The sequence below is a fragment of the Lupinus angustifolius genome, chromosome LG07 (assembly GCF_001865875.1).
Source record: "Lupinus angustifolius cultivar Tanjil chromosome LG07, LupAngTanjil_v1.0, whole genome shotgun sequence".
NCBI classification, from domain to species: domain Eukaryota; kingdom Viridiplantae; phylum Streptophyta; class Magnoliopsida; order Fabales; family Fabaceae; genus Lupinus; species Lupinus angustifolius.
Window position 1 is genome coordinate 18,810,868 of NC_032015.1, and position 23,719 is coordinate 18,834,586.

Genomic DNA, 23,719 nt, shown 5'->3' on the forward strand with positions numbered 1-23,719 from the left:
ACAGGTGTTAAACCGGTCAAGTATCAAAACCGGTGAACCGGCCGGTATTTTACTAAACCGGTTGGTTTATACATATATATATATATATATATATTTTTTTTTAAAAACTTAAAAATCCATTATAAGGTGATCCATCTTTCCGACTCTTCTTCAACACTTCAAGGCATATGCTTCCAAAGCATACTTAGATTACACATTTTGGTTCATAACATTCGTGTGTAATCTCAGTGACATTGTGTAATCTTGGAGTACTGTCTGAAGATAGTTCATATAGGATTTGGTATAAAAATATAATATTCATAGAAGATAACTTTGACTCCTTAATGTTAAATGTTAAAACTCCAAATTTATTTGTTTTATAGAGTGAGTTGTGAAGTTATGTCATTTATTTATATTTTGTGGGTTAAGTGATACTTTTGGATTGATATATGTTTTTTAATTTAGACTTTGAATTTGTTAAAGACTTAAAGTTATTTATTGATTATAAATTTGAGCTACCTATTTGGAATTTTTTTTGTTATAGGTTTATATATATAAATATAAGTAGGTATGTCCGGTTTAACCGGCATGCGTTTTAATTACTGAACCACTGGTTGAACCACTGTACCACTATACCTGTACCCTAACCGGTTTGATAACCGGTACGGTTTTAATAACCCTTCTTATACTCATACTAAAACCTAAAACGCATAGAAGTTAATGAAAATGGCAAATTGCAAACAAAAAATTAAAAATGTTATCTAAAATCTACTTATATATTTTTATTTTTTTGGTACAAGTATTTCCTTACATTTTTTGTTAAGGAAGTAATCATTTCGGAGTTTGTGTCTATCCATCTTAATAATTGTCACTCTCAATAATTAAACTCTCAATCTTGGGAGTCCAGTGGAACCTTACACTATTACACCAACGTCTTTTTAATTTATAATTTATTTTGGTTTTACAATTGTATTCTCGTACTGAAGACAATTATATCCAAGCAGGCAGTTTGGCTACCTCTTACAACGATTATTTTTTCTATCTAAAAACTTGAAGTCCAGATATACTTTACTTAAGGGGAATAAATATGAATCATTTAAAAAAATATTATTCATTTTTAATTCGCAAAAAAAAAAAAAAATTGTTCTTCTTGCAGCATTGGGTCGCAACCTCTCAAATTCGCAATCGCAGAAAGCGAAGCATTGCCATTCTTTTTCTGAGAGTGAAAATTGCTACATTCAGTTCACTTCAAGTTAGTTTCTTCATTTCAATTACTTGTTCTTTATCAATTCTTTTTTTTTTTTCAATTTCTCTTTTGAAAATTTAGGGTTTAATTGGGATTAACCTAGGTATTAGTGTCACTGAATCTGGGTCCACTTTTTTTATCCAAAAATGTTAACTTGTTGATGCTCAAATTCCTTTGGTTTCATGGGGTTCTTGTTTATGTTATTTTTATGAATTTCAAAATATATTTTTTATTGATTTCATTGGGTTCCCTTCATGTTTCTAAGTTATTGTTTTGATGTACCAGAATACATAGTGAATGTTGATTTTATTTTAATTTATTTTTTTGTACTTTTTGTTTCCATTATTTGTTGGAATAAACCCTCAGATTGGTGTCTGAAAGATGAGGCGTTGTTCACATTAAACCCTAGAAGAAGAAAACCCTCAAATTCAAAACCCCCCAAAATAAAAATAAAAACTCAATTTACTCCTGAAAGTGTAAAATAATCTCATTCAAATTGGTCGTTATGATAAGTCGTCGAATCGTGCCCTTAAAAATGACCGAATTAACTGAATACTTTACGCTTTCAGGGACTAAGTGAAGAGCGATACATCCTTCAGTGACCAATCTGAGGGTTTACTCTATATACGCTTCGCTTATTTGTTGTTCATCATTTTTCTGTTTTTAAATCTGAAATTGTTTCCTTTATATTGATTTGATGAAGGAGGAGGAGGAGGAGGAGGCATATTTTGCTATAATTCTATATCCAGTTTGAAGTACTGCATTGAAGAGTTTGATATCTGAGACAAGAACTTGATTGAAAAATATGCTTCAGATTCGGCTTAGTAAGGCACGTGCCACGGAAGGGTCAGCAGGGGCGAAGCTGTCACTTGCGGAGACTGTCATGGTTGCCTGCCCAGACCATCTAGTCCTTGCTGATCTCCCTGTTGCAAAGGGCATTGGAGGGGCTACTGCTGTTTCCCTTGTTAGGACATTGGGACGTAGATCCCGCCGCCAGCTTGGTGAGCGAGTCCATTTCTGTGTTCGTTGTGATTTCCCAATCTCTATCTATGGACGACTGGTACGTGGTGACTAATTATACATGTGGACTTTTTTGTTCAATTGAGAATTTGAGATCTCTTCTTGTTAAAAGAGTAGTGTGAATGAACATTTACATCTGCCTTGTATAAACTATGTGAATATCTGTGATTTGAGCGGGCAGCTCGTTACTCTTTCATGTGCATATAATTTTTTTAACTGAAGCTTTTATGTTAATATAATCCGTATATTCTTTTATGTCGTTGATTTCGAGTTGAATTTTTTATTTTTGTGCTATATAGGATATTTACAATTTAGTTACACTGTTTGCCTTTTTCTTGCTGATCATGCATGTTCTTGAACTACCTTAATGTTGTTTTTCTGTAAATTAATAAGCTTATTGCCTTGCAGAGCCCTTGTGATCATGCCTTCTGTCTTGATTGTGCTAGAAGTGATTCATTGTGCTACCTGTAAGTATATTTCTTCTCTTATCTCCATACGGTAAACAATGAAGAAGAACAGTGACTTTTGTCTATCTTAATCCAGTCTCTAGATTCATATATGACTTCACTTTGTAGTATGATGTTTTCCGAGTACTTCAACTTGAACATGTCTGAGTTATGTGTATGCAAGCAGTGCATAACAATACTATCTTTTCTACTTTCGAATAACCTATATGCTAGAAATATTTAAATATGTATGTAATTGTAAACAGGTATTCCGTTTATTCATTCATTTCTACTCCTTGCCTTGTGTTCGGGACCCTGAAGTTATGTCCACCTTAAATATCTTTTTGGGGAATAAAAATGTCATTGTGAGCCAGGGATTTGTTTTGTTTTGCATTTTTATGTCTTCCATTTCTGAAAGTTCTATTTTCTGTAAGACATGATGGGTACGTAAGAAATGGTTTTCACCTTCCTTGGAACACAGGTGTGACGAACGAATCCAGAAGATTCAGACAATCAAAATGATGGAAGGAATCCTCATATGCGCGGCTCCTCACTGTCTGAAATCTTTCCTGAAGAAGGCTGATTTTGAATCTCATATCCAAGACAGACATGTTAGCCTTCTTCGACCCAATGCAGACAAAGAAGATGGAAACGAGTCAGAGGCGCAGAGTGTCAGGCAATCTACAGCTTCAGACTCCACTGCTCGAGGTCCCCAAAGACCAGTTTTTTCTCCCGGTTTGAATCCCCAGCTCTATGATCAAGAAGAAAAAACTCTTCGACAACCACCAAGAGATCAACCACCTTCAAGGCCAAATTTGCAGTCAAAGCCACCATATTTTGGTCAACAACATCACCCTTCAGATACCCCTTCTGGCTCCTTTGGAGGTATTCAACAGGGCTTGCATCAGCAAAGTTTCGATATGCACCATCCGTCGCAAGAAACTTCACAGTTTTCGGACAGGCAGCAATCAGTTGGTCCAGAGACCCAAATTTCAGAGCATCCACCAATGCACTCAGGCCAGCCTCCCAACATCCCCGCACAGGTTACTTCGAACCCAATGCTGAACCCTCCTATGCCGTTCGGATACCCTCCTTACCCACAGGAAAGAGGTCAACCATTTTATGCTGCCACCTACGATAATATTCCTAGGCAGGACTCAACTTCTGATATAGGTGGGGACAAGAGTTCATTACTCGGTTTACCACAAGGCGGTGTCCCAAGTGGCCCAAATTTTCCAGGAAATTATCCCCAACCCTGGCATGCTGGAATGGCTGGTGCACCTTTCGAACAAGGGCAGGGTGGTATGGTAGTGGATCCGAGAGATGCCAAAGGTGTATTGGCACCACAGCATGTGGCTCTCCCACCACCCCCACCACCGTCCCACATGTCAAATATGAAACGGAGTTACTATTCCGGTGAGGGTGGACATGATGATGGTCAGAGTTATGGGTGGCAGCAGCATGATAACCTTGATAGCTTTGGTGGCCAAGGCTAGTGGGGCTTATTGTTTATCTTTCAAGTCACCAAGAATGTTTCTCCTAACAAGTGTGACTCCCAAGAATTGAATCTTTCACATTTTAGTCTTCGTGTGGATCCAAGAGGATCTTATATTATTGGAATGGAACATTTTGACATTTTATTTTCTTTTTTGCCAAAAGATATTGAACGAAAGGAGTAACAAAAAAACAATTTTAGTGGAAGCATGATGAAGACATGGAGAAGAAGACTCTAAATAACACCATTTTAGTGCTTGTGTGGTATCAATAAAATTTTATACTTTTTGTTTATTTTTTAAAAAATAAATTTAAAGTTGCAATATAAATATGTTTTAACAATATATCTGTATTATAAACTCGACTTATTTTTATAGAGAAAAAAATTAAAAATTGAAATTCATTCACCATAGATTATTTAATTCAAAATGTCATAATTGACACTCTCTATGTTAGGGGTAATCTCGCTATTGATTTGAATAAATTTTTTAGGCAAAAATTATCCATAAGTATAGGTTTTTAATGTTATACCTATCATTTTTACCGACAAAATCTTATTGTACCTTAACTAAAATGGAATAAACAACAAGAAAATACGTAGGGACTTGAATTGTTTTTTCTAGGTATGTTATAATAATGTAAAGATGTATGTATAGTTAGTATATTATTTATATGTATTACTTTTATTTAAAAGTTATTGAAAATTAAAAAATGAATTGTAGATGATATAATGACAGTATAAAAATCTCTTATACTGTTAGTGTATACATATTTTTCTTACCCTTAAGAACTACAAATTAATGTTTTCATACCTATCCTCAAGATAAAATCTCAATATTATTTTCAGTCTAGCTTCTTTATGGTCTACAAAATTTGTATTATTTTCTAGCTAAACCTTTAAGTGCTTCTAATTACACTTACATGTGATATAAAGTATCTAAAATGATTAAAATGGCTAATATTTACAAAGAGTAACACTCAAATAGTGAATACTCAATAAATGTTCTTTAGTAGCTAATATATCTATAGTAGCTTAGCTAGATTTAATCCTTTGATTGATAATGAAATTTCATGTATTAAGGCTACTTTTAATTGTAATCGAGTTAGGATTATATCCATTAGTGGAGAAGTAAGTGATCACTTTTACACTTACACATAGGAGTGAAAATGTTATATCATTATATTTTAAGGATAAAAGTGTCAAATCATATTAGTCTTAAGACTTAAAGCTTTCCTTTTTCTCTTAAGGTAGTAGTAATTGTATGATCAAAACCTTCTTAGGAGTATTAGGAAGGATTTTTCACTACAAAATTTTCTTCCAAAGGTTGTCTCTAGAAGTTAATGTGCAAAGAGTTGTATATGCTAAAAGTTGGAACATCAAAATTTCTTATACCAAAAGTATTTTCCTCAGTTAAATTCTTCTATCTATAATCAATGCATGGATGTGAATGCTTCTCTCACTTGATACTGATTTATCATCGAAATTATTTCTATCATGATTTTAGTGATCAGAGAAAATAATTATCTCTTTACAAGATATTTTATTCTCTTGTGAAGATTGGTGGTACGAACGTGACAATGACAATTTGTTGCATTGGACAAGAGTCATATATTCAAAACTTACTCAACAAAAGTTGTTTTCCAAAAGCTTAAGGTCTTGTATTTATAGCTAACACATGAATGCAAAGTCATTATTTTTTTATGTGAAACCCATGATTTTATCATCAAAAGTCATTCTTGTTCTTTAAACTCAACTTTTATCATTATGGTTCTTTTCATGTGTTAGCAAATTTTATATAATATATAAAATTCATATAATAAATAGATTTTTTTTCCTCAGTATTATAATTCATTGTGTAAATTTGATATATATAAAATGACTTAATATATATATACTTACATTATAAATGTTTTTTACACTGTTAGCAAATTATCCATCATTGGTGACTAACGTATCGACAGTCTAAAAACTTTACACTTGCAGTACATAGATTTTAAACTCTATATAAAATATCAACTTTCAATGAATTTAATCCATTTAATTAAATTTATTTTATATAAAAAAATTGGAGTGAATATTCATTTTATTCATTAAAAAAAGTATGTATACCAACTTCTTTCCAAAATATAAAAAATTTAAAATATAAGTTAAAATTGTTTTTTTTGTTCTACTAAGAATATATCTTCACCTTTTAAACAAAGTTCTCAGGGTGTGTGATTCCTCCCAACAAGTATCATTGTTAAGAATCGAACCATTGACCTGACCTTTTGATTATCATCCTAGAATTAGTGTTAATGGGGTTAATGGGTCTTACAGTAAAAATTGTTTATGGTACATTAAAAATGAATAATTTAACTACATTTATTATGAAATTTGTATGAAGATTTGAAGTTTATTGATATTTATTTTAACAATGAATCAGGAGTTTGGAGATTAGAAAAACACGGCATAAGAAGTATCGCCTCCACATTGGTTTCTTCTTCATTCTACCTCTCACTCTTTCTAACCTTTCATAATCTCATTCTTTCATTATTCCACATTCTTCATCTTTCTTCTCTAGATTCCCTCCCACATCATTTCTACCTGGTAATTTTCTTACAAAATCGACTCATTTTTTTATTTTGGAAGTTGTTACTGAATGCATGATTCATTGGGTTTCTAGAAATTTCAATTTTTTTTTCAATTAATGTTGCTTAGATTTTATGAAAATAGTGATTATTTGAGTAATTAAGCTGATGGGGTCATAGAAAGATTTGTTTTTTATTGGATCGAGATAAAGCTTTGGATTTTCTTAATGTTGCTTAGATTTTATAACTTTGGTAGTTGTTACTGAATGAATGGGTCATTGGGTTGATTGAAATTTCTAATTTTTTTTTGCTTAATGTTGCTTAGATTTTATGAAAATGGAATTTAGTTAAGTAATTAAGTTGATGGGATCATAGAAAAGATTGGTTTTGCCATGGGATCGAGATAAAGCTTTTTGTTATTTCCTTTCTGGGATTTGGTGATTTTGCTTTATATTTTCTTAAAGTTATAGCCTTTATCATGTGCTTGTTATGGGTTTTGAAGGATTTTTGCTGAGGAATTTAGGAAGAGGAGGATATGGCTGCTTCTTCTGTTGCTTATCTTACCGGGAATTCAGCTTCGGATCTTCTGAGGAATTCAACCAGTGGTTTCAGTGGTGTCCCTTTGAGAACCTTGGGAAGGGCAAGGTTGGTTTTGAAGAAACGGGATTTTACGGTTTCATGTAAGTTGAGGAAGGTGAAGAAGCATGAGTATCCATGGCCTGATAACCCGGATCCCAATGTGAAAGGTGGGGTGCTAAGTCATCTATCTCCTTTCAAGCCACTCAAAGAGAAGCCGAAGCCTGTCACTTTGGAGTTTGAAAAGCCTCTTATTGATCTGCAAAGGAAGATCATCGATGTAATTTCTAGTTTACTCTCTCTGCCTGTGTTCTTTGTTCCCTTAATTGAGAATTAGTTCTGAGAGTCTTTCTGATTCATCAAGTTTATGCTAATGCTATTTATGGTTGAAAACAGGTTCGGAAGATGGCGAACGAAACTGGTCTGGATTTTAGTGATCAGATTCTTTCATTGGAGTCGAAGTACCAGCAGGTTTGACAGTCATAATATAATCAGAGTTATTGTTGAGAAAACTGATGTTGATTATCGGATTGAACATTGAATTATGTGCTCAATCTAATTTTTTAGTAGTTCTCATGAAACAAATATTGGTGATTTTGTTTACCTACTCAAGTCGGCCGACTGACTCCCTTTTTCTTTAACCGAAGTATGAGTGTAACTTATTTTAAGCCACACTACTTTAGTTGTGTCCCACATGAATTAGTTAAGCATGAATGTTATTCCTGTTGCCAATACCCTTGTCTCAAATCCTATATTCCCTTTGGTTTCTTAGTTGCTTAAATGTAGGTTTAACTGTCTAAGCAATTGGATATGATTACCGTTTCCTTTTTGTTGAATATATTTTTCTTCGTATTCTAGTAACTATGTGAATTAGTAAGTATTATAACATTAGGGTATCCTATGTTAAAGACTAAAGAATACTATTTTGTTAATATGTTGCAAGTGTTATTGACTTGGGCTTGTACCAGTTGCACTGCCCTTGTATTTAACCTAGATTATTAGCATGAATAGAAGTATAAAGTTAATGTTTTGTAATAGAAATATTCAAGTCTCATCATTCAAATATATATTCCGGTACCTTTTCCACCTAACCCTTAAGGCTTCAACATAAAATATTGGTAGAAGTCTTATGCTTGCGCTGCTCCCGTTATTATTTCAGGCTTTAAGGGATCTATATACACATCTGACTCCTATACAGCGGGTCAACATTGCACGGCATCCTAACAGGCCAACTTTCCTCGATCATATCTTCAACATAACGGAAAAGGTCTACCAAATTTTATCCTTGTTTTTCACTTCAATGTATTAGTTATTGTCTCTTTTAGTACTTAGTTAGTTAGCTGGTTTATCGTTACTGAACCACTACTATAACCGAAATCTCATGGTTCCTCATGTTGTAGTTTGTGGAACTCCATGGTGATCGGGAAGGTTATGATGACCCTGCTATTGTTACTGGCATAGGGACTATAGATGGTAGAAGATACATGTTCATTGGTCACCAAAAAGGTAGAAATACGAAAGAAAACATTCAGCGTAACTTTGGGATGCCAACTCCTCATGGGTATGTCAGTTAGAAACTCTAATTGGTATTGGAAATTTGAATAGATTTAAGATAGGATAAGAACCCTGTTCACTTATTTGATTAAGTTTAGCGACTAGCAATTTTCTCTGCATCTGACATTGATAGTAAATTTTCAATTCTAACAGTTACCGGAAGGCTCTTCGCTTGATGGAGTATGCCGATCATCATGGATTTCCAATAGTTACTTTCATTGACACGCCTGGGGCATATGCTGACCTTAAATCAGAGGAACTGGGCCAGGTATGTTGCCGAAGTTATGCTTTAGATTCTTCTTTGTCTCTTTTATTACTAGGTTAATCAATTTGATTGCTTTTCGTGCATGCAGGGTGAAGCGATTGCCCATAATTTGAGATCGATGTTTGGTCTGAAGGTGCCGGTTCTGTCAATAGTTATTGGAGAAGGTGGTTCTGGTGGTGCACTTGCCATTGGATGTGCAAATAAATTACTAATGCTTGAAAATGCTGTTTTCTATGTTGCCAGGTGATTTAATTTTCCTGTCTTTTTTTTATCGGTAAATGTTAGTATGTTAGTATTTGTTGTAGATGAGATTCGAACCTTCAACCTCCTTCGCTCCAATCATTCACCATAACCATCAAACCACCTTATAACTTTTTTGTTTTTAAATTTGTTATGAGTGTGACTCGAACCCACAACCTCCTGCACTCCGTTTCTTAAACCATTAACCATTCACTTCATTCCTTAAACCATTCACCATCACTTCAATATGTTATCGTATTGAACTATTTATTTTAATCATGTGCATTTTTTTCTTAAACCCTATCCAGGTTAGGCTAATCTTGTAGCGCTTGTTTGTAACAATATTAACTCTGCAAAATATCTATAGCTGAAGTTTTCAGATTGCAATTCTCTTGTAATTTTCATATTTTCATATTAACATAGATGGATGATAGATCATAACTGTACTGGACATGATTATTTGGTTTGCCAGTTGCGGATTATACAGATCCTTCTAATTATTTAGTGATGCAATTATAACGGGACAATTATTCTGGTAAACTTCTGTTATATACTTAGAATCTCCTTTGAGCTAAACAATTTTTATGTGTCCCTCCCCTTCCTTTTAGTGCCCGCTCTCGTCCTCGCCCTATGTACTATTCTTTCTTTTACCAATAAGGGAAAATAGATTGTTTCATTTGATTTCGGGTGGAATCAAAATAACCCATCATACAGGTTGCGTCTCTGAATCAACCACACATACTTACACATTCACGTGTAGATATGATAGTATTGAGTGTTTGTGTTATTGTTAACCATTTTGCTAATTGTAAATGCCTGTTCTGACATTTTTGTTGGTTTGATCTCTTTTTTTGTCACGATTTAGTCCAGAGGCATGTGCAGCAATCTTGTGGAAGAGTGCTAAAGCTGCTCCTAAGGTATGTACAACACTGGCACTAGACTCTTTCAACGTATAATACATTTTTAATTATCTTTCTTCTGTTTGTATTCATTGCAGGCTGCTGAGAAACTGAAGATTACGGCCTCCGAATTATGCAGACTGGAAATCGCAGATGGTGTTATCCCTGTAATAACCCTATTAATTTATGCCTTTTGCTCTTAAGTCCTATTCATATACACACACATAAACCATCTAAATGGCTTGCAAAGTTGAATACACACACACACACCATTTTTATGCCTTGTAACTTCCGCTTCAATTTTAATTTTTCTATGTAGAATTTAGATTGTTACACTTACATAGAATGATAACTATTATTTATGGGATCTAAGTAGAATTTCATTGTCTTTCGATAGGAACCACTTGGCGGTGCACATGCAGATTCAGCTTGGACCTCACAACAGATAAAAAATGCAATCAATGAAACCATGGATGTAAGTTTAACATGCAACAAGTGTTCCTCTGAAATCAAATGTTATAGTATATGCTAATTTAGAACTTCGGCTTATCCATTGTGTAGGAGCTTAGCAAACTGAGTACAGAAGATCTACTCAAACATCGCCATGATAAGTTTCGAAAGATTGGTGGGTTCCAGGAAGGCATTCCTATCGATCCTAAGAGGAAATTCAGCATGAAGAAGAAGGATATACCCGCTCCTAAGAAGATTTCTGATGCCGAAATAGAGATTGAAGTTCAGAAACTGAAGCAACAAATATTGGAAGCTAAGGGATCCCCTACCGAGCCTCCAAAACTTGATTTGGATGATATGATAAAGAAACTGACAAGGGAGGTTCATCATGAGTACTCCGAGGCCGTTAAAGCCATGGGGTTGGCAGACAGGATGTCGAAACTAAGGGAGGAAGTTACGAAAGCAAATTCACAAAACCAGTTTATCGATCCATTGCTGAAGGATAAGATGGAAAGGCTAGAAGCAGAGTTTGAGCAGGGTTTGCCAGCCACTCCAAACTATGGCAAGCTGCAGAATAAGCTTAGCATGTTGAAAGAATTATCAAAAGTAAAGAAAATGTCGGAGAAGAACAAGGAGGCTGCTATATTGGATCAAAAATTGAAGACAGTATACGATGATGTCATAAACAATCCTAGTATAAAGGAAAACTTTGAAACATTAAAGGCTGAAATTGAAAGTACCGGTGCATCCTCACCAAGTGATTTGGATGATGAGTTGAAGAAGAAAATCGTTGAGTTTAACAAAGAGGTAGACTTGCAGTTAGCTAATGCTCTGAAGTCAATTGGCTTAGATCTTCTGTATGTAGGATCAAAGGCACGAGATGGAAGGTACGAGTCTTCATTGTCAGAGTATATTTCAAAGATCGATGAACTAAACAAAGATTTAGTAAAGGAAATTGAAAATTCAGTGAACTCATCAGATATTAAGAGCAAGATAGAGTTATTGAAATTGGAAGTTGCTAAGGCACGAGACACACCTGGTGTGGATTCAAAGAGTAGAATTGATGCTTTGGTGCAACAAATTAAACAGAGCCTTGTTGAAACCGTTGACTCGTCCAGCTTAAAAGAGAAGTATGAAAATCTGGTGCCTAAAGTTTCCAGCGAAAATGGAAGTTTGAAAACGGCAGATCAAACAGTAGACAGTCCCACCAATGATGACTTGAAAGTGAAAGTTGGCACAAACCACACTTCTTAATGTGAGTTCGCCCATAATATGCAAAAAGTAGTTTTATCAGTGCATGTTCAGAACATTGACCCATTTAGGGTTCATTATGTTGTAGTTTTACCCTCCGAATTCGTATTTCCCTTGAACAAAATTGCATGCCTGATGATGTGCAGCAATCCCGAGGTTGAAAACTACATCCTCATGTCCAAATAAACTTTTTAGGGCATGTTTTATTACACGATAGCTTATGACCTTCCTATAAGCTATTTTTCGCATTTTTCGATAAGCTTCTTAGAGAAACTAATTGAAATAAACCTAGAAGTACTTACAGGAAGGTCATAAACTATTTTCATAAGCTCTTTCAAACACTAATTCAGTGCTTATATGATAAGATAAGCCTCAATAAGCCCTTCCAAATGACCCTTTTAGATGATTTTATGTGATTTTGGAATCAACAATGTTTGCAATGAATAAATAAGATTAGATTTATAATTAGTTTCGTTATGTGTCATTTTAGTTTACCCTTCAATTAAAGTTTTGCCCTTTAATAACTGGAATATCTCTTTCTATCAGCATGCTGCTCATGTAACACTGGTGAATCAATGTGGAAACAACACCAATGTCTTTCTTGGAATCAAATTTTGTGGGTTGAAATTTTTCTATCATCTTCCAACAGAAGACCAGAAGTGGGAATAAAAGTTAAAACTTTTCTGTATTTGTTTGAGTCAGAATGTTGCAGTTAATTTTAGAAGGACTTATATGTTACCTTTTTCCTTTCTTTTTGTTTTGTTTTCTGTAGTTTTTTAAATTAAAATGTGAGTTACTCCCTTTATAGATTTAGATGAACATTGTATACATTGCTTGAGCTTCATGAACCTAATAATATGAAGTTGTGTTACTTGCAAGAGTGATTGTTCTAATGTTATATCTACCTAAATAGTGACCATGAGATCATTAGTTCAAATTCTGAAAATAATGTTTCTGTTTGCACGGATAAGGCTATATATATATCTATCATCTTCAAACCTCAGTAATTGGGAGTCTCGAACATTTTTTGTGTTTTAAGGGAATGGTATGGTGTTACAAGTTTTGGAAAGTATTAAACTATTTACCACTTTATTGTTGCCTTGTACTGTAGCAATGTCTGAATTAAATGAATCATTGTAAATATAATGGCAGTGCTAATACATAATGTAGTGTGCATGTGTATAAGATCCTTTGTTGTGTGCTAATTGAACCAATTTTGAGAATTGAGATCATCAAATTAATCAAAATCATAGATGGTAAACCATTTCTTGTCACTTGGATCAAGTAACATCTGAGTTTAGAAAATTTGATACAATTTGAGTTTGGAAAATTTGATACAATTTGAGTTTGGAATATGCAGCTAAGTGAAGGAATATTCTTGGTTATATAAAAAAAATTACAATTTTACTTGTGTAAAAAACTTTTGAAACAAAAACAACAACAATCAAATCTTAGTTCCACTATGTAGGATCAATTAATGAATCGAATGTCATAATGTTATATCATAAATCATTATTTAAGGATTTATGGGGAGCACATCAGTCGTCCCACAAATTGTGTCACTACATATATCACCAGTCTGTGATTGGTCGAAAAAATGTATTCAAGTTAATAAATTAATAATTAACTATTTTTCTAACTAACCACGGCTGATGGCACATGCAGTGATACAATTTGTGGGATAGTAGATGTGCACCTGAATTTATGTGTGATATAAAGCTTGTAAAGAGAGCACAGTGAACTATTGTAGATCTCTCAGATGGGAACAATCAAATAGTAACAAATGTTTCAACTTTCAATGTATATAGATCATATATATTATAGCAAAAGACATATCCATGACTAAAATTTCACTTGATTGGTCTTACACTCCAAAGTAATGATTTTTGAACATCACAAGCATTCTCCTAAAAGATTTGTAAGCCAGCAACAACGCGCCATCTTCCCGCTGATAACGTTCACTTTGAATGAATGCATCGGCACATCAATATTTCCTGCACCGGCGTCGGTCTGAGAGACTTCGAATTTCAAAATCATATATGAACTAAACTGAACAGATGACGAACATATACGAGGAAAATGGAATGAAGGACTCTACAACTTCCTATAAGCCTCATAACAGGATTTAGTCTTATAGACAATCTAAACATACTGAACTAGATCCTGAAAAAGCTCGTAAGTACAGATAGAAAACTAATCGAAAAAAAGTGATTCCTCCTAAACAAAGTTGAAAACACGGTAACAAAGATTCTGCCAAAAAAAAGAGATCTACATGAACCTGTCGGCAAAAGAAAGGGCTACATAATATCAAAGATGAAGTTAAATGCAGAACTGCAGAAGAATGAAGAGCATGGGATAGTAACTGAGACACAAACAACTGAATTACTAATGTGCAAAACCGAGGCAACGGATCCAGAGGACTGATGTTGTTCAAACCACTTCAAAAAATCTGCATAGTTAGCCAAAGAAGCTTTAGGTTGGTCCGAGAACTCAAGTGTGTTCAATGCAATAATCTGAAACATTTGTCGGTTCAACTATGTAATGCCTCAACACTTGTCAAGGGTATGGCCCAAACAGTGGCAATGATCACATTTGGGATATGGTTTACTAGAGTTGCTTCTATGAGAACAACCCCGAATTCTGTTTTGAGATAGGGCACACTACTCGAAATGGCAAAGATGATTTTTTGGAAAAATAATGTTATCTAATTTCAAGGTTCATTTGTTTTCTTTTAGATTCATGATTCATCTATCTTCTAAGTTAATTTTATTCTTTGTATTTCCAATAAGTCACCTAGAGTTTATTCTCCATTAGTTTCAAGGAGTTAAGCTTAATTGAGTCGACTCTAGAGTTTTCTAAGTAGCCTATAAGGGCAACAAAGATCCAAGTGAACCAATTCAGATTAAAATCACAAAATCTCTTCTTCATACTTTTTCCTCTTCTCTACATCTTTCGATGTTTTCGTGTGTGAATGTTTGTCTTCAGAATTCAGTTTACTAAAAAGCAGCTCAATGCATGAACCTCCCTCCTGGTGGAGTCTGGGGAGGGCAAACGTGAGTAGGCTTACCCTGCAAGTGGAAAGGTCGTTTCCGAGATTCGGAACCGCAACAACCTTACCGTTGCGCCAAGGCTCACCCTCATAGAAACTATATTCCTCTAATCTAATTCCCCTCACCTCATGACTTTGTTCAGCAATGATGTCGAATCAAAGTCATTCAATCCAACAAGTAGCCAAATCCCACTCTCACACACACATTGTGTTCATTCAGCTCATAGTTACTAGGTTCACTCTACCACATACCGAACTTTCAATTCCAACTATCGCGTACCAGGTTTTCCTTAAAAAAAGCTTTGTAATACTAACTAAGATGATGATCTACATAACATATGTGCTACATACACGGCTCCTAATAACTATTTCAGCTATAACATTTCAGCAAAATCATCCAAAGCCAAATAGATCAATCACAAAAAACAATTGCTACCAAGAAAAAAACTACTAAACATATCATTATTAAACCAAAATACACATGAAAACTCGAAACTTTAGATGGAAATTCACCTCAAAGAACAATGAGCCAAACAAGCTAACAAGGAAATCAGAAAACTTGAAGCACAGGTCTTTTTCCAAGCCTCTTGATCTCTCTATCCATTTGACCAGTAAGCATTAAACCAAACATCTTGAAATCACATAAGAATGACCAAAAAGGGTGTCCAAAAGTGGCTGGAACATTCCCTTCAACAAAGAAATGACTATACCATGCACAACCATACCCAACAAAAGGTGCAAAGAACAAAAACCACCAACTGAAGAAAACTGAACAAAGCAAAAACAGAATACTGAAAAGTGTTCCCACAAAGTGCCAACGCCTTGTTGATGCCTTTGAATGTTGGTTCATGTAAAAAGCCCAAAAATCTTCCAAGCTCTTAAAATTCATTGCTTCACAGAACACATAAAAATCAGATTTTTTTGAAAACCCAGTTTATAAAAAGCTGAAAAACTCAAAGATACGTGAGCCTATAATTCAGAGGGTTACGGAACACATAAAAAATTAAAAATCAGATTTTTTTGAAAACCCAATTTAGAAAAAAGGTGAAGTTTTTAAAGGGTGTGAGTTTCTGGAAAAGAAGACAAAAAATGAAAAGAATATTTGTGGGTGGAAGCGTTTGTGGTTTTGTGAAGGGATTGTTTTGTAGCTGAATTGATTATGTGAAGGACACTTCAAGGTGAAGCTTTGTTGTCCCTTTTGTGGTTTATTTCTTGATTTTGTGTTTTTTTGTTTCTCACATGTAATCCTTGTGTCTGAAACAATTTTGTCTCAATCGGAAATATCTATAGGTGAGGCTAATTCTCCTAATGAATATTTTTTTCATCCACGTTTTACTTTATTTATGTGTTTTTACGTTTTGAAAATTTCATAGATAATTACTAAATAATAATAAATTAAAATATTTTTTTCACTTTAATATTTATGTATTATTGGCTTAAACATTTTTTATAGAAAAATATATGTATTAATATTGTATGAGTTTTTTTATTTTATTATTGTATTATATTATTTATCATTTATAATTAGTTGTTATTAACTATTAAATATAAATAAATAGTGGATAATACATTAATTATAAATAAAAAGTTTGATCTATTATTTATATAGATATTGTACTCCTTTTTAAATGGTAAATACAAGATGTCATTTATGTGTATTACTCCATGTTTAAGAGGTTGATGATAATTAGTATATATTGATAGGTTACGTAATTTGCACAATATTTATACATAAACTATTTTCTATATATGAGTGAGATAAAAATAATATTAAAAATTAAAGTCTAACAAATATTTGTTCTGGAGAATAAAGTATGTTATGTTAATAAATAAAAAGAAAAAAAAAGAAATTGATCTCAAAAGGTCTAGTTAGCAATATCTGAAAATATAAAAAATTTAAGATAGTTTTTCTTTTTTGGAAATTTGTATTACCAATCATTATAATATTATTTATACCCATCAAGTTTTAAAGATGGATTGAACCGTTGAACATTAAGAATGAGATCAATTATTAAATAGACAACATTTAGTTTATATGATTGTCGATCATATCCAAAAAGTCAGCTTAGCTAGAGGAAAGGACAACAACGATATGACATTGATAAGTTAGCACCCGCAATGTCAAAAAACCTTCTTTCGCGCCAAAGGCAAAGTTATGTCATATGAGTCGATTCACCTTACTCACACAACAAAAGTAGTCTAAATCTACATCAATGCCAATTTGATAGGCTGGAAAAGACAAGGTCACGTCATCTACAATAACGACAGACCTCCTCTTAGAGTGTTGACCACTCTACATCGGTATATTACAATTACTATGAGAGAATATCTTTAGTTATTCAATATGAATAGGTGAAGTCACTCATCAAGAAATGACAAGCATTCTCACTCTACTTTATTTTTTTAAAATCATACACTTATATTGACTTGAGTGTCAGAATCCTTTTTTAGATACTCACTCAAGGCAATCCAATGTCAACTATTGCCTGGATTCAGCAAAGATATCCTGATTCTAACCAACTCGATCAACACCAAGGAAGAATATTTAATTTATGAAATATGTTATTAGAGAATATAAAATTTTACTTATTTAAAATTGGACATTATAAACTTATGTTGTTATATACAAATTGCAAGAAAAATGCAACAACATAACCATTAACATCATAAAGAGAAAAGTTGCTATAAGTGTAATCGTAATTAAATGGTTCATGATACTGGTTCTGATATAACATATCTGGTTCAATATAGTTTATTACTTTTTACATTATTATAAGACTTCTTTTCTAAAGAGTCGATATGTATTACGCCGAATCCGATATTTGTTACATATTCTAAATGAGGGAGCCATGAAACTATGCATGACAAGCAACAAGGAAAAATGTTCTTCATTCATTCTTAGCAGAAGATAACTCAAATTTCAACCTGTGGCTAACATGACCAAGGTGTTGGAATGGGAAGAAATCAGAAAACTTGTTCACCGGTGGCGAAAAGATTCCAAAAAATGGTTGTGACAAAGTAGAGACATGCTGTTAAAGTTAAGAATGCTTGAAATGATCCTAGCCATTGCACAAAATAACCAGTTCCAATTGTGCTTATGATAGCTGCTAAAGTTCCAGCAGAATTTGAGATTCCTGTAATAGTAGTATTGTTATTGTTACGGAAAAAACTGCGCGACAAGCACGGAGAGAACGACAACGACACATAAGTTTGCTATTTCTTACTACAAATTTGGTCGAGTTCTTACCGTGTAGGATTCCAGCATATTGAGGAGCGATGTCCTGATCGTGTAAAAATGTAAAAGGTGTGAGTTTAAGGCCGTAATAACGTATTTGTAAGTTTATCTAAAAATGTCCATATTTTGTGAGTTGAGCTTACTTGTATGTTGAGCATAAAGCCAGCCTGGCTGAATGAACTCAAGCTCAAAGCTGCAGTCATGAGCATAGCCGCAATTGCTGGTGTATTGGCAAAGTTCAAGCAAAGCAAGGCTACTGCCGGCCCAATGAATCCGATGGTCTGTAATTTACCGAGTACGAATCAGACTACTGTAATCAGTTGCAGATCCTTTGTGCTTAGATATACATTACTAGAAGTCAACATGAATAAGGAAATAATCTCAATCTATTAATATGAATTCCTTTAGATATTGATCTCTAATTTTGCTTAAATCTTCGTATGTCGTGCTTTATTCCGAATTTATACATAGTTGGTCACAAATCCAGATAAAAGATGAGAGTTGCATTATGCAGTAGACGGCTAATGTAATTTCCGATTGCTTCGATGTAAAATATTTATTTGCGTGTCTAGTTTTCACATCTTAGTAATGTTTCTTATTTTGGCTATGTAATTGGCATACACACACAATCAAAATATAAGTACATCCTTTTGTATGATGGTGCTGAAAGAGTTACCTGCATAACTTTTCGGACAATTGTTGTTGGGTACCCGGCATTGATTAAGGAGTCTGATATAGAACCAGCTAGATAACCCGAAATCGCCATTGTTGCCCATGGAACTGCACTAAACCAAGCAGCCTGTTTCAAGTTCACATTATATACCTACAGAAAGAAGCAAAAAAATAAGCCATGATTGAAAGTTGCCGGCTTCCGGCACCACGATTATTTGAATATTAATGACATATTTGTAGGATCAACCCTCGGAACACGAATTGACAAAAAGGACAGGAAAATAAATTCTAGTTCACTTGTAACTTTCGATAATTAATATCATCATTGTCAATGAATGAATCTGACGCAAACCATCCGAACCGGCATTGTCATGAAGAGATCTATAGCTAAATACCCACTAGGTAATCTCCAATTCTCCATTATATTTTCCGAACAATGCACGATTAAAAAAATACGAAGCTGTTCATCAATATAAATATTAAGAAGTTAAGAAAGTAATTACGCTTTTGAAATAAACTGGCATCCATGAGAGGAGAACAAAGTACCCCTGCAAAATTAATCAAGGTCAAGATTAGTAATGCTGTCTAAAATCGGATTCTTGATAGAAAGTCGATATTTTCGCTCGAAAAGAAAATAGAACTCACCCAATTATTAGTTGCATTGGCAAATATTATAGCCCATGATGGTAATTTTGATAACAGAAGGCCTAGAGGAGGATAGTTGCTACTTTTTTTAGGAGAATCACTTTTCCCAGCTTGGATTAATCTTATTTCTGATCTGCATATGAAATTACTTTCGATAGGATCATCGGTAACTCGGTATGCCCATGTCATCAACCAGAGCAATCCAATAGCACAGAATAAGATAAAAGGACCGGAAACACCAATAGTTGACAACATAACTGGTGTTAACAACAAGCCTACGACATTGCCAAGATGAAATCCAGCCATCGAAATTCCGATTGCAGTTGCCCTTTCATTACTTGGAAACCACCTACTCAAAGATGAGCATTATATCAGCTTTTTATTTTCGATATAACTAGATCGACATTAACAAGATGAGATGCTCATAAGTTATAAAAGAAGAATGTTGTTAAGACCGTAACATCTTGCTTCAATATTGATAAGAAATTGAAAGTTTAACAATGACAACGGTTAAGCAGACAAGAAAATCGATTTGTATATGCATAGCCTTAGATTAAGCATAGCAGAAAATGATACATATATTCATGTATAGTAAGTATATAATATATACATAATACATCATCAATATGATATATTTCAAGTTATTTTTTTCGTTGTGTCTATGAACCTTTCGATTAGATATGATTTACAGTCGCAATCCGAAAACAGCCTAGCGATTCACGATTTGAATCATGATTTTACAACCTTGTAGTGCTCAAATCTTGATTACTTGGATTCCAAGGTTGGGATCTTACTATATTCATCAAAAAAAGATATCAAGCTACTAATAATGCAGTATTATGTGATTTATGTCCTAGAGTATTCTAGAGGAATCACCTTGATAAGAGAGTGCTCATGGATGGAAGAGCAACACCTTCGGCTAGTCCGAAGAGAGCACGAACCACCAATAACGCCGTTGTTGAATGGTTGGCCGCCAAAGGGGTAAGAAGAGTTGCCAAAGACCATAAAAATGCACCCCAAGCCATAACCCTTTTTCCTCCATATCTATCTACCAAAGCTCCTCCAATCACAGAAGAGAATATGTATCCCCATAGGAATGATGACTGATAATGCAGGAGGCATGAACTTTATGTTAGAAGTGTTTTGTCAGTAAACATGATTTACGATAGAGCAGTATGGAATTGCTCGATCCATGTAGCTCTATCATGAAAATTCTTTTGACACATAACCATAGTTAGCATAATCAAATGAAGTGAAATCAACTATGATAGGATATTAAAAAGAAAACTATATAAATGTGAGGTGATGAGTGATGATTGAAAATTATGCAAAAGTGAGGCAATATATTTGTAAATATGAGTGATTAAAATTACTTTTTTAAATTAATAATGACGATAATACTATGATTCCATAGAAAAAATAATATTTTTTTCCAAGTCCTTGACTATATCTTCCTACTTCTTTATATATTCCGATAAAGCATTATAGTATCGTTCGATACATGTAACTCCACCTAGTAGGATAAAAGCTCGGTTATTGTTATATATGTTATGTCCTTTTATGCATGATCGAAGCCAAGTGATGTTCACTACTACCACAGTGGCATCACCATCTATCAATCATATTTTCCGGCGACTACAACCGCAATTTAAAACAATGTGGGAGTATTATAGTACCTGAACAATGCCAAGAAAAGAATTGGACCAACCATATTTGGCTGCTAGAGGAACAATAGCAACAGACATAACAACACGGTCAGCATTACAAAGACACATAATACATGCTACCAAAAACACCACTTTGAACCTCTCTGGTATAGTTACACTAACAACACCTTCTTCTTTTCCTATTCCTTCTGCAGTGCAAGTTATCACACTCCATTTTCTCCTTCTTTTCCCTATCCATTCCAACCTTTTTGATAAGGTTTTGGACTCAAATCCTAACTTGGTGTTTCTAAAACTAATAAAACTCAAATGGGGTGCTAAAGAACGTGAAAAAGAAGAAGATTTTCTTGATGTGGAATGAAACAAAGATGGTGCTGAAATTGTAGCAGCCATGTTGAAAAATAATAATAATAATATCAAACAAAGATTCATATAATCATTTCTAAGTTTGAAGGGTTTGTTGTGTTTGTAATTAGTAGCAGTGCAAAAAAGATGAGTTTTTTGTAGGACTAGTGCATTGAAAAACAAGGTCCAAAGAATTGAAAGTGGAGAAAGAAAGAAGGGTAGGTTTTGTTTCGAGGGTTTGGTGAGAAAAAACAAAAGGAGGTTGAAACTTTAGTTGTCTTAAAGTTACGTTAAAAAGGTGTTGTCAGAAAACATTGTGACACATGTGCTTCTCTTTCTAATTGATCAAAAAAATAATTAATTATTAAAATTTTAATTTAAATATATTTTTTCAACCTATTACAAATAGTAATACATGAAGTAACATACTTTTTGGTACAGCAAATGTACTCCGCTCGAAAAATTTAAGTTTTTGTTGGTATGTAATACAAGGATGACGTGGCAACACGTGTAGTGTATAACACGTGACAATTGCACCAACCAAAAGCAACCACCGTTAAAAAAAAAAATAAGATATTCTTTTACTAAATATTTCTACTGATTCTCCTACCACATAATTTGTTTATTAAAAATTGAATTATAAGTAGTATGTGTCATTTTATTTGTTGTCGGTATGAAGATTAGTATGAAGATATAATAATAAGAGGATATAGCATTAGCACATCCTCACCTACCACATAATTTGTTTCATGAGTAGGAGAAAAAAATATAAAGATATTTTTATATTGTTATTTTATTATTCATCATTCATATTTAGTTATTATTGGCTTTTAAATATAAGTAATATAAAAAAAATAGTAGATAATGTATTGATTATGTATACATCGATATTATATTCTTACTATACAGTAAATAATCATGAATAATGTAATAGTTTCTATATTAATATTTATATACTAATTATTAATTTCGTCATTTAGCAAATTATCTAAACACTCTCATTCATTTTAATGGAGGAGATTTACATTTTTTCTCCTAAAGTTAGCAAATCATTCTGATTGGGAGATATACCACATGTTCTGTTCAAACAAAAAATAAGTATTAGAAATTAGAATACTGAACAATTAAATATATATATATATATATATATATATATAAAGATTCAATAATTAGGTTAAGAAATAATATTATATTGGAAAATTTTGTGGAATAAGGCCATGTTGAATTTTCCAAATCTTACCGAGTCAAATGTTGATGTTTAGAAGATTAATATTGGATCCATGAGATTAATATTTTTTCTAGAAGAATAAACTTTAGAAAGAATTAATTTATTATAATCCGTTGACTATAAAGAGAAAAGTATGTATGTATCGACAATGTAAATTTTTTTACACTGTCACAATATTAGCTTTTATTCATTTTCAATCATCATTAAATTCAAAATAAAAATAATATAAATAAATAATGAATAATGTATGTGTATAAATTTTTATATTGTTGGTGCATACATATTACACTTGACTATAAAATAACCTTAGTTAACCATGAAAAAAAGAATATCATAATTGGTACAACATCTTTTTCATTCTTAAATAGACCCTACTGATTATTTTATATTTGTTTATACATTCCAACAACTCAAGTCAAAATCACTTCCAATGTTGCAACTTTATTTTCATTTTTAATTAGACCCCACAACCCTACTCCACATTTATATTTTTCTTTCTTGTAACAATTTTTTTCCATTTTTAATGTTGACTCGCAACTTTAAGAACGGAGTTTATTTAGTTTAGCATTGCGAAATAAGAACAAGAACAATTTCTCTCTAGTGGTGAACTTAAACAAAGAACATGCTTATTTAATTAAAAACCATCGAATTAAAGATTATTGACTTATTCTTTTTAAAAATATAATTTTTTTGTAAGTAGTTTCAGTATGTAAAGACTATACACTCGATCTCAAACAATAAGAATACAACTCAATACGCATGGTAATGTTTGTAAAATGCTAGTAATCAATAATGGGATAAAAAAAAACCAAAAATTAATAAAGCACTTTTCTAAAAAAGCTATAATTCCAGGATTAAGTTTTGGTAATATTATATGCTCTTTGACAAATCAA

The 23,719-nt window shown here is 33.2% G+C and overlaps 3 protein-coding genes across 6 annotated transcripts; 2 read left to right on the forward strand and 1 right to left on the reverse strand.

Annotated features, from left to right (window-relative positions):
• LOC109352625 (E3 ubiquitin-protein ligase Hakai-like) lies at window positions 1,101-12,928 on the forward strand. 4 transcript variants are annotated; one of them, XM_019594753.1, is made up of 5 exons: window positions 1,101-1,231; window positions 1,929-2,285; window positions 2,654-2,712; window positions 3,173-4,198; window positions 12,912-12,928. In XM_019594753.1, exons 2-4 carry the CDS (start codon window positions 2,031-2,033, stop codon window positions 4,185-4,187), a joined length of 1,329 nt encoding a protein of 442 aa, XP_019450298.1. In that variant the 5' UTR covers window positions 1,101-1,231; window positions 1,929-2,030; the 3' UTR covers window positions 4,188-4,198; window positions 12,912-12,928. The 4 variants fall into 4 exon arrangements, with proteins under 4 accessions (XP_019450298.1, XP_019450297.1, XP_019450300.1 ...); XM_019594752.1 differs by lacking the exon at window positions 12,912-12,928 and having other exon boundaries at window positions 3,173-4,433; XM_019594755.1 differs by lacking the exon at window positions 12,912-12,928 and having other exon boundaries at window positions 1,932-2,285; window positions 3,173-4,433.
• Window positions 6,674-12,866, forward strand: LOC109352622 (acetyl-coenzyme A carboxylase carboxyl transferase subunit alpha, chloroplastic-like). The gene is made up of 12 exons (XM_019594750.1): window positions 6,674-6,772; window positions 7,256-7,609; window positions 7,726-7,800; window positions 8,489-8,596; window positions 8,730-8,890; window positions 9,037-9,151; window positions 9,237-9,391; window positions 10,254-10,305; window positions 10,386-10,454; window positions 10,685-10,762; window positions 10,849-11,992; window positions 12,535-12,866. Exons 2-11 carry the CDS (start codon window positions 7,289-7,291, stop codon window positions 11,989-11,991), a joined length of 2,277 nt encoding a protein of 758 aa, XP_019450295.1. The 5' UTR covers window positions 6,674-6,772; window positions 7,256-7,288; the 3' UTR covers window position 11,992; window positions 12,535-12,866.
• LOC109352624 (probable anion transporter 3, chloroplastic) lies at window positions 10,022-21,702 on the reverse strand. Its single transcript, XM_019594751.1, has 9 exons — window positions 21,266-21,702; window positions 20,466-20,692; window positions 19,590-19,938; window positions 19,448-19,492; window positions 18,949-19,095; window positions 18,416-18,553; window positions 18,285-18,318; window positions 17,963-18,171; window positions 10,022-10,032 (listed from the first exon to the last, which is right to left on the reverse strand). Exons 1-8 carry the CDS (start codon window positions 21,683-21,685, stop codon window positions 18,002-18,004), a joined length of 1,530 nt encoding a protein of 509 aa, XP_019450296.1. The 5' UTR covers window positions 21,686-21,702; the 3' UTR covers window positions 10,022-10,032; window positions 17,963-18,001.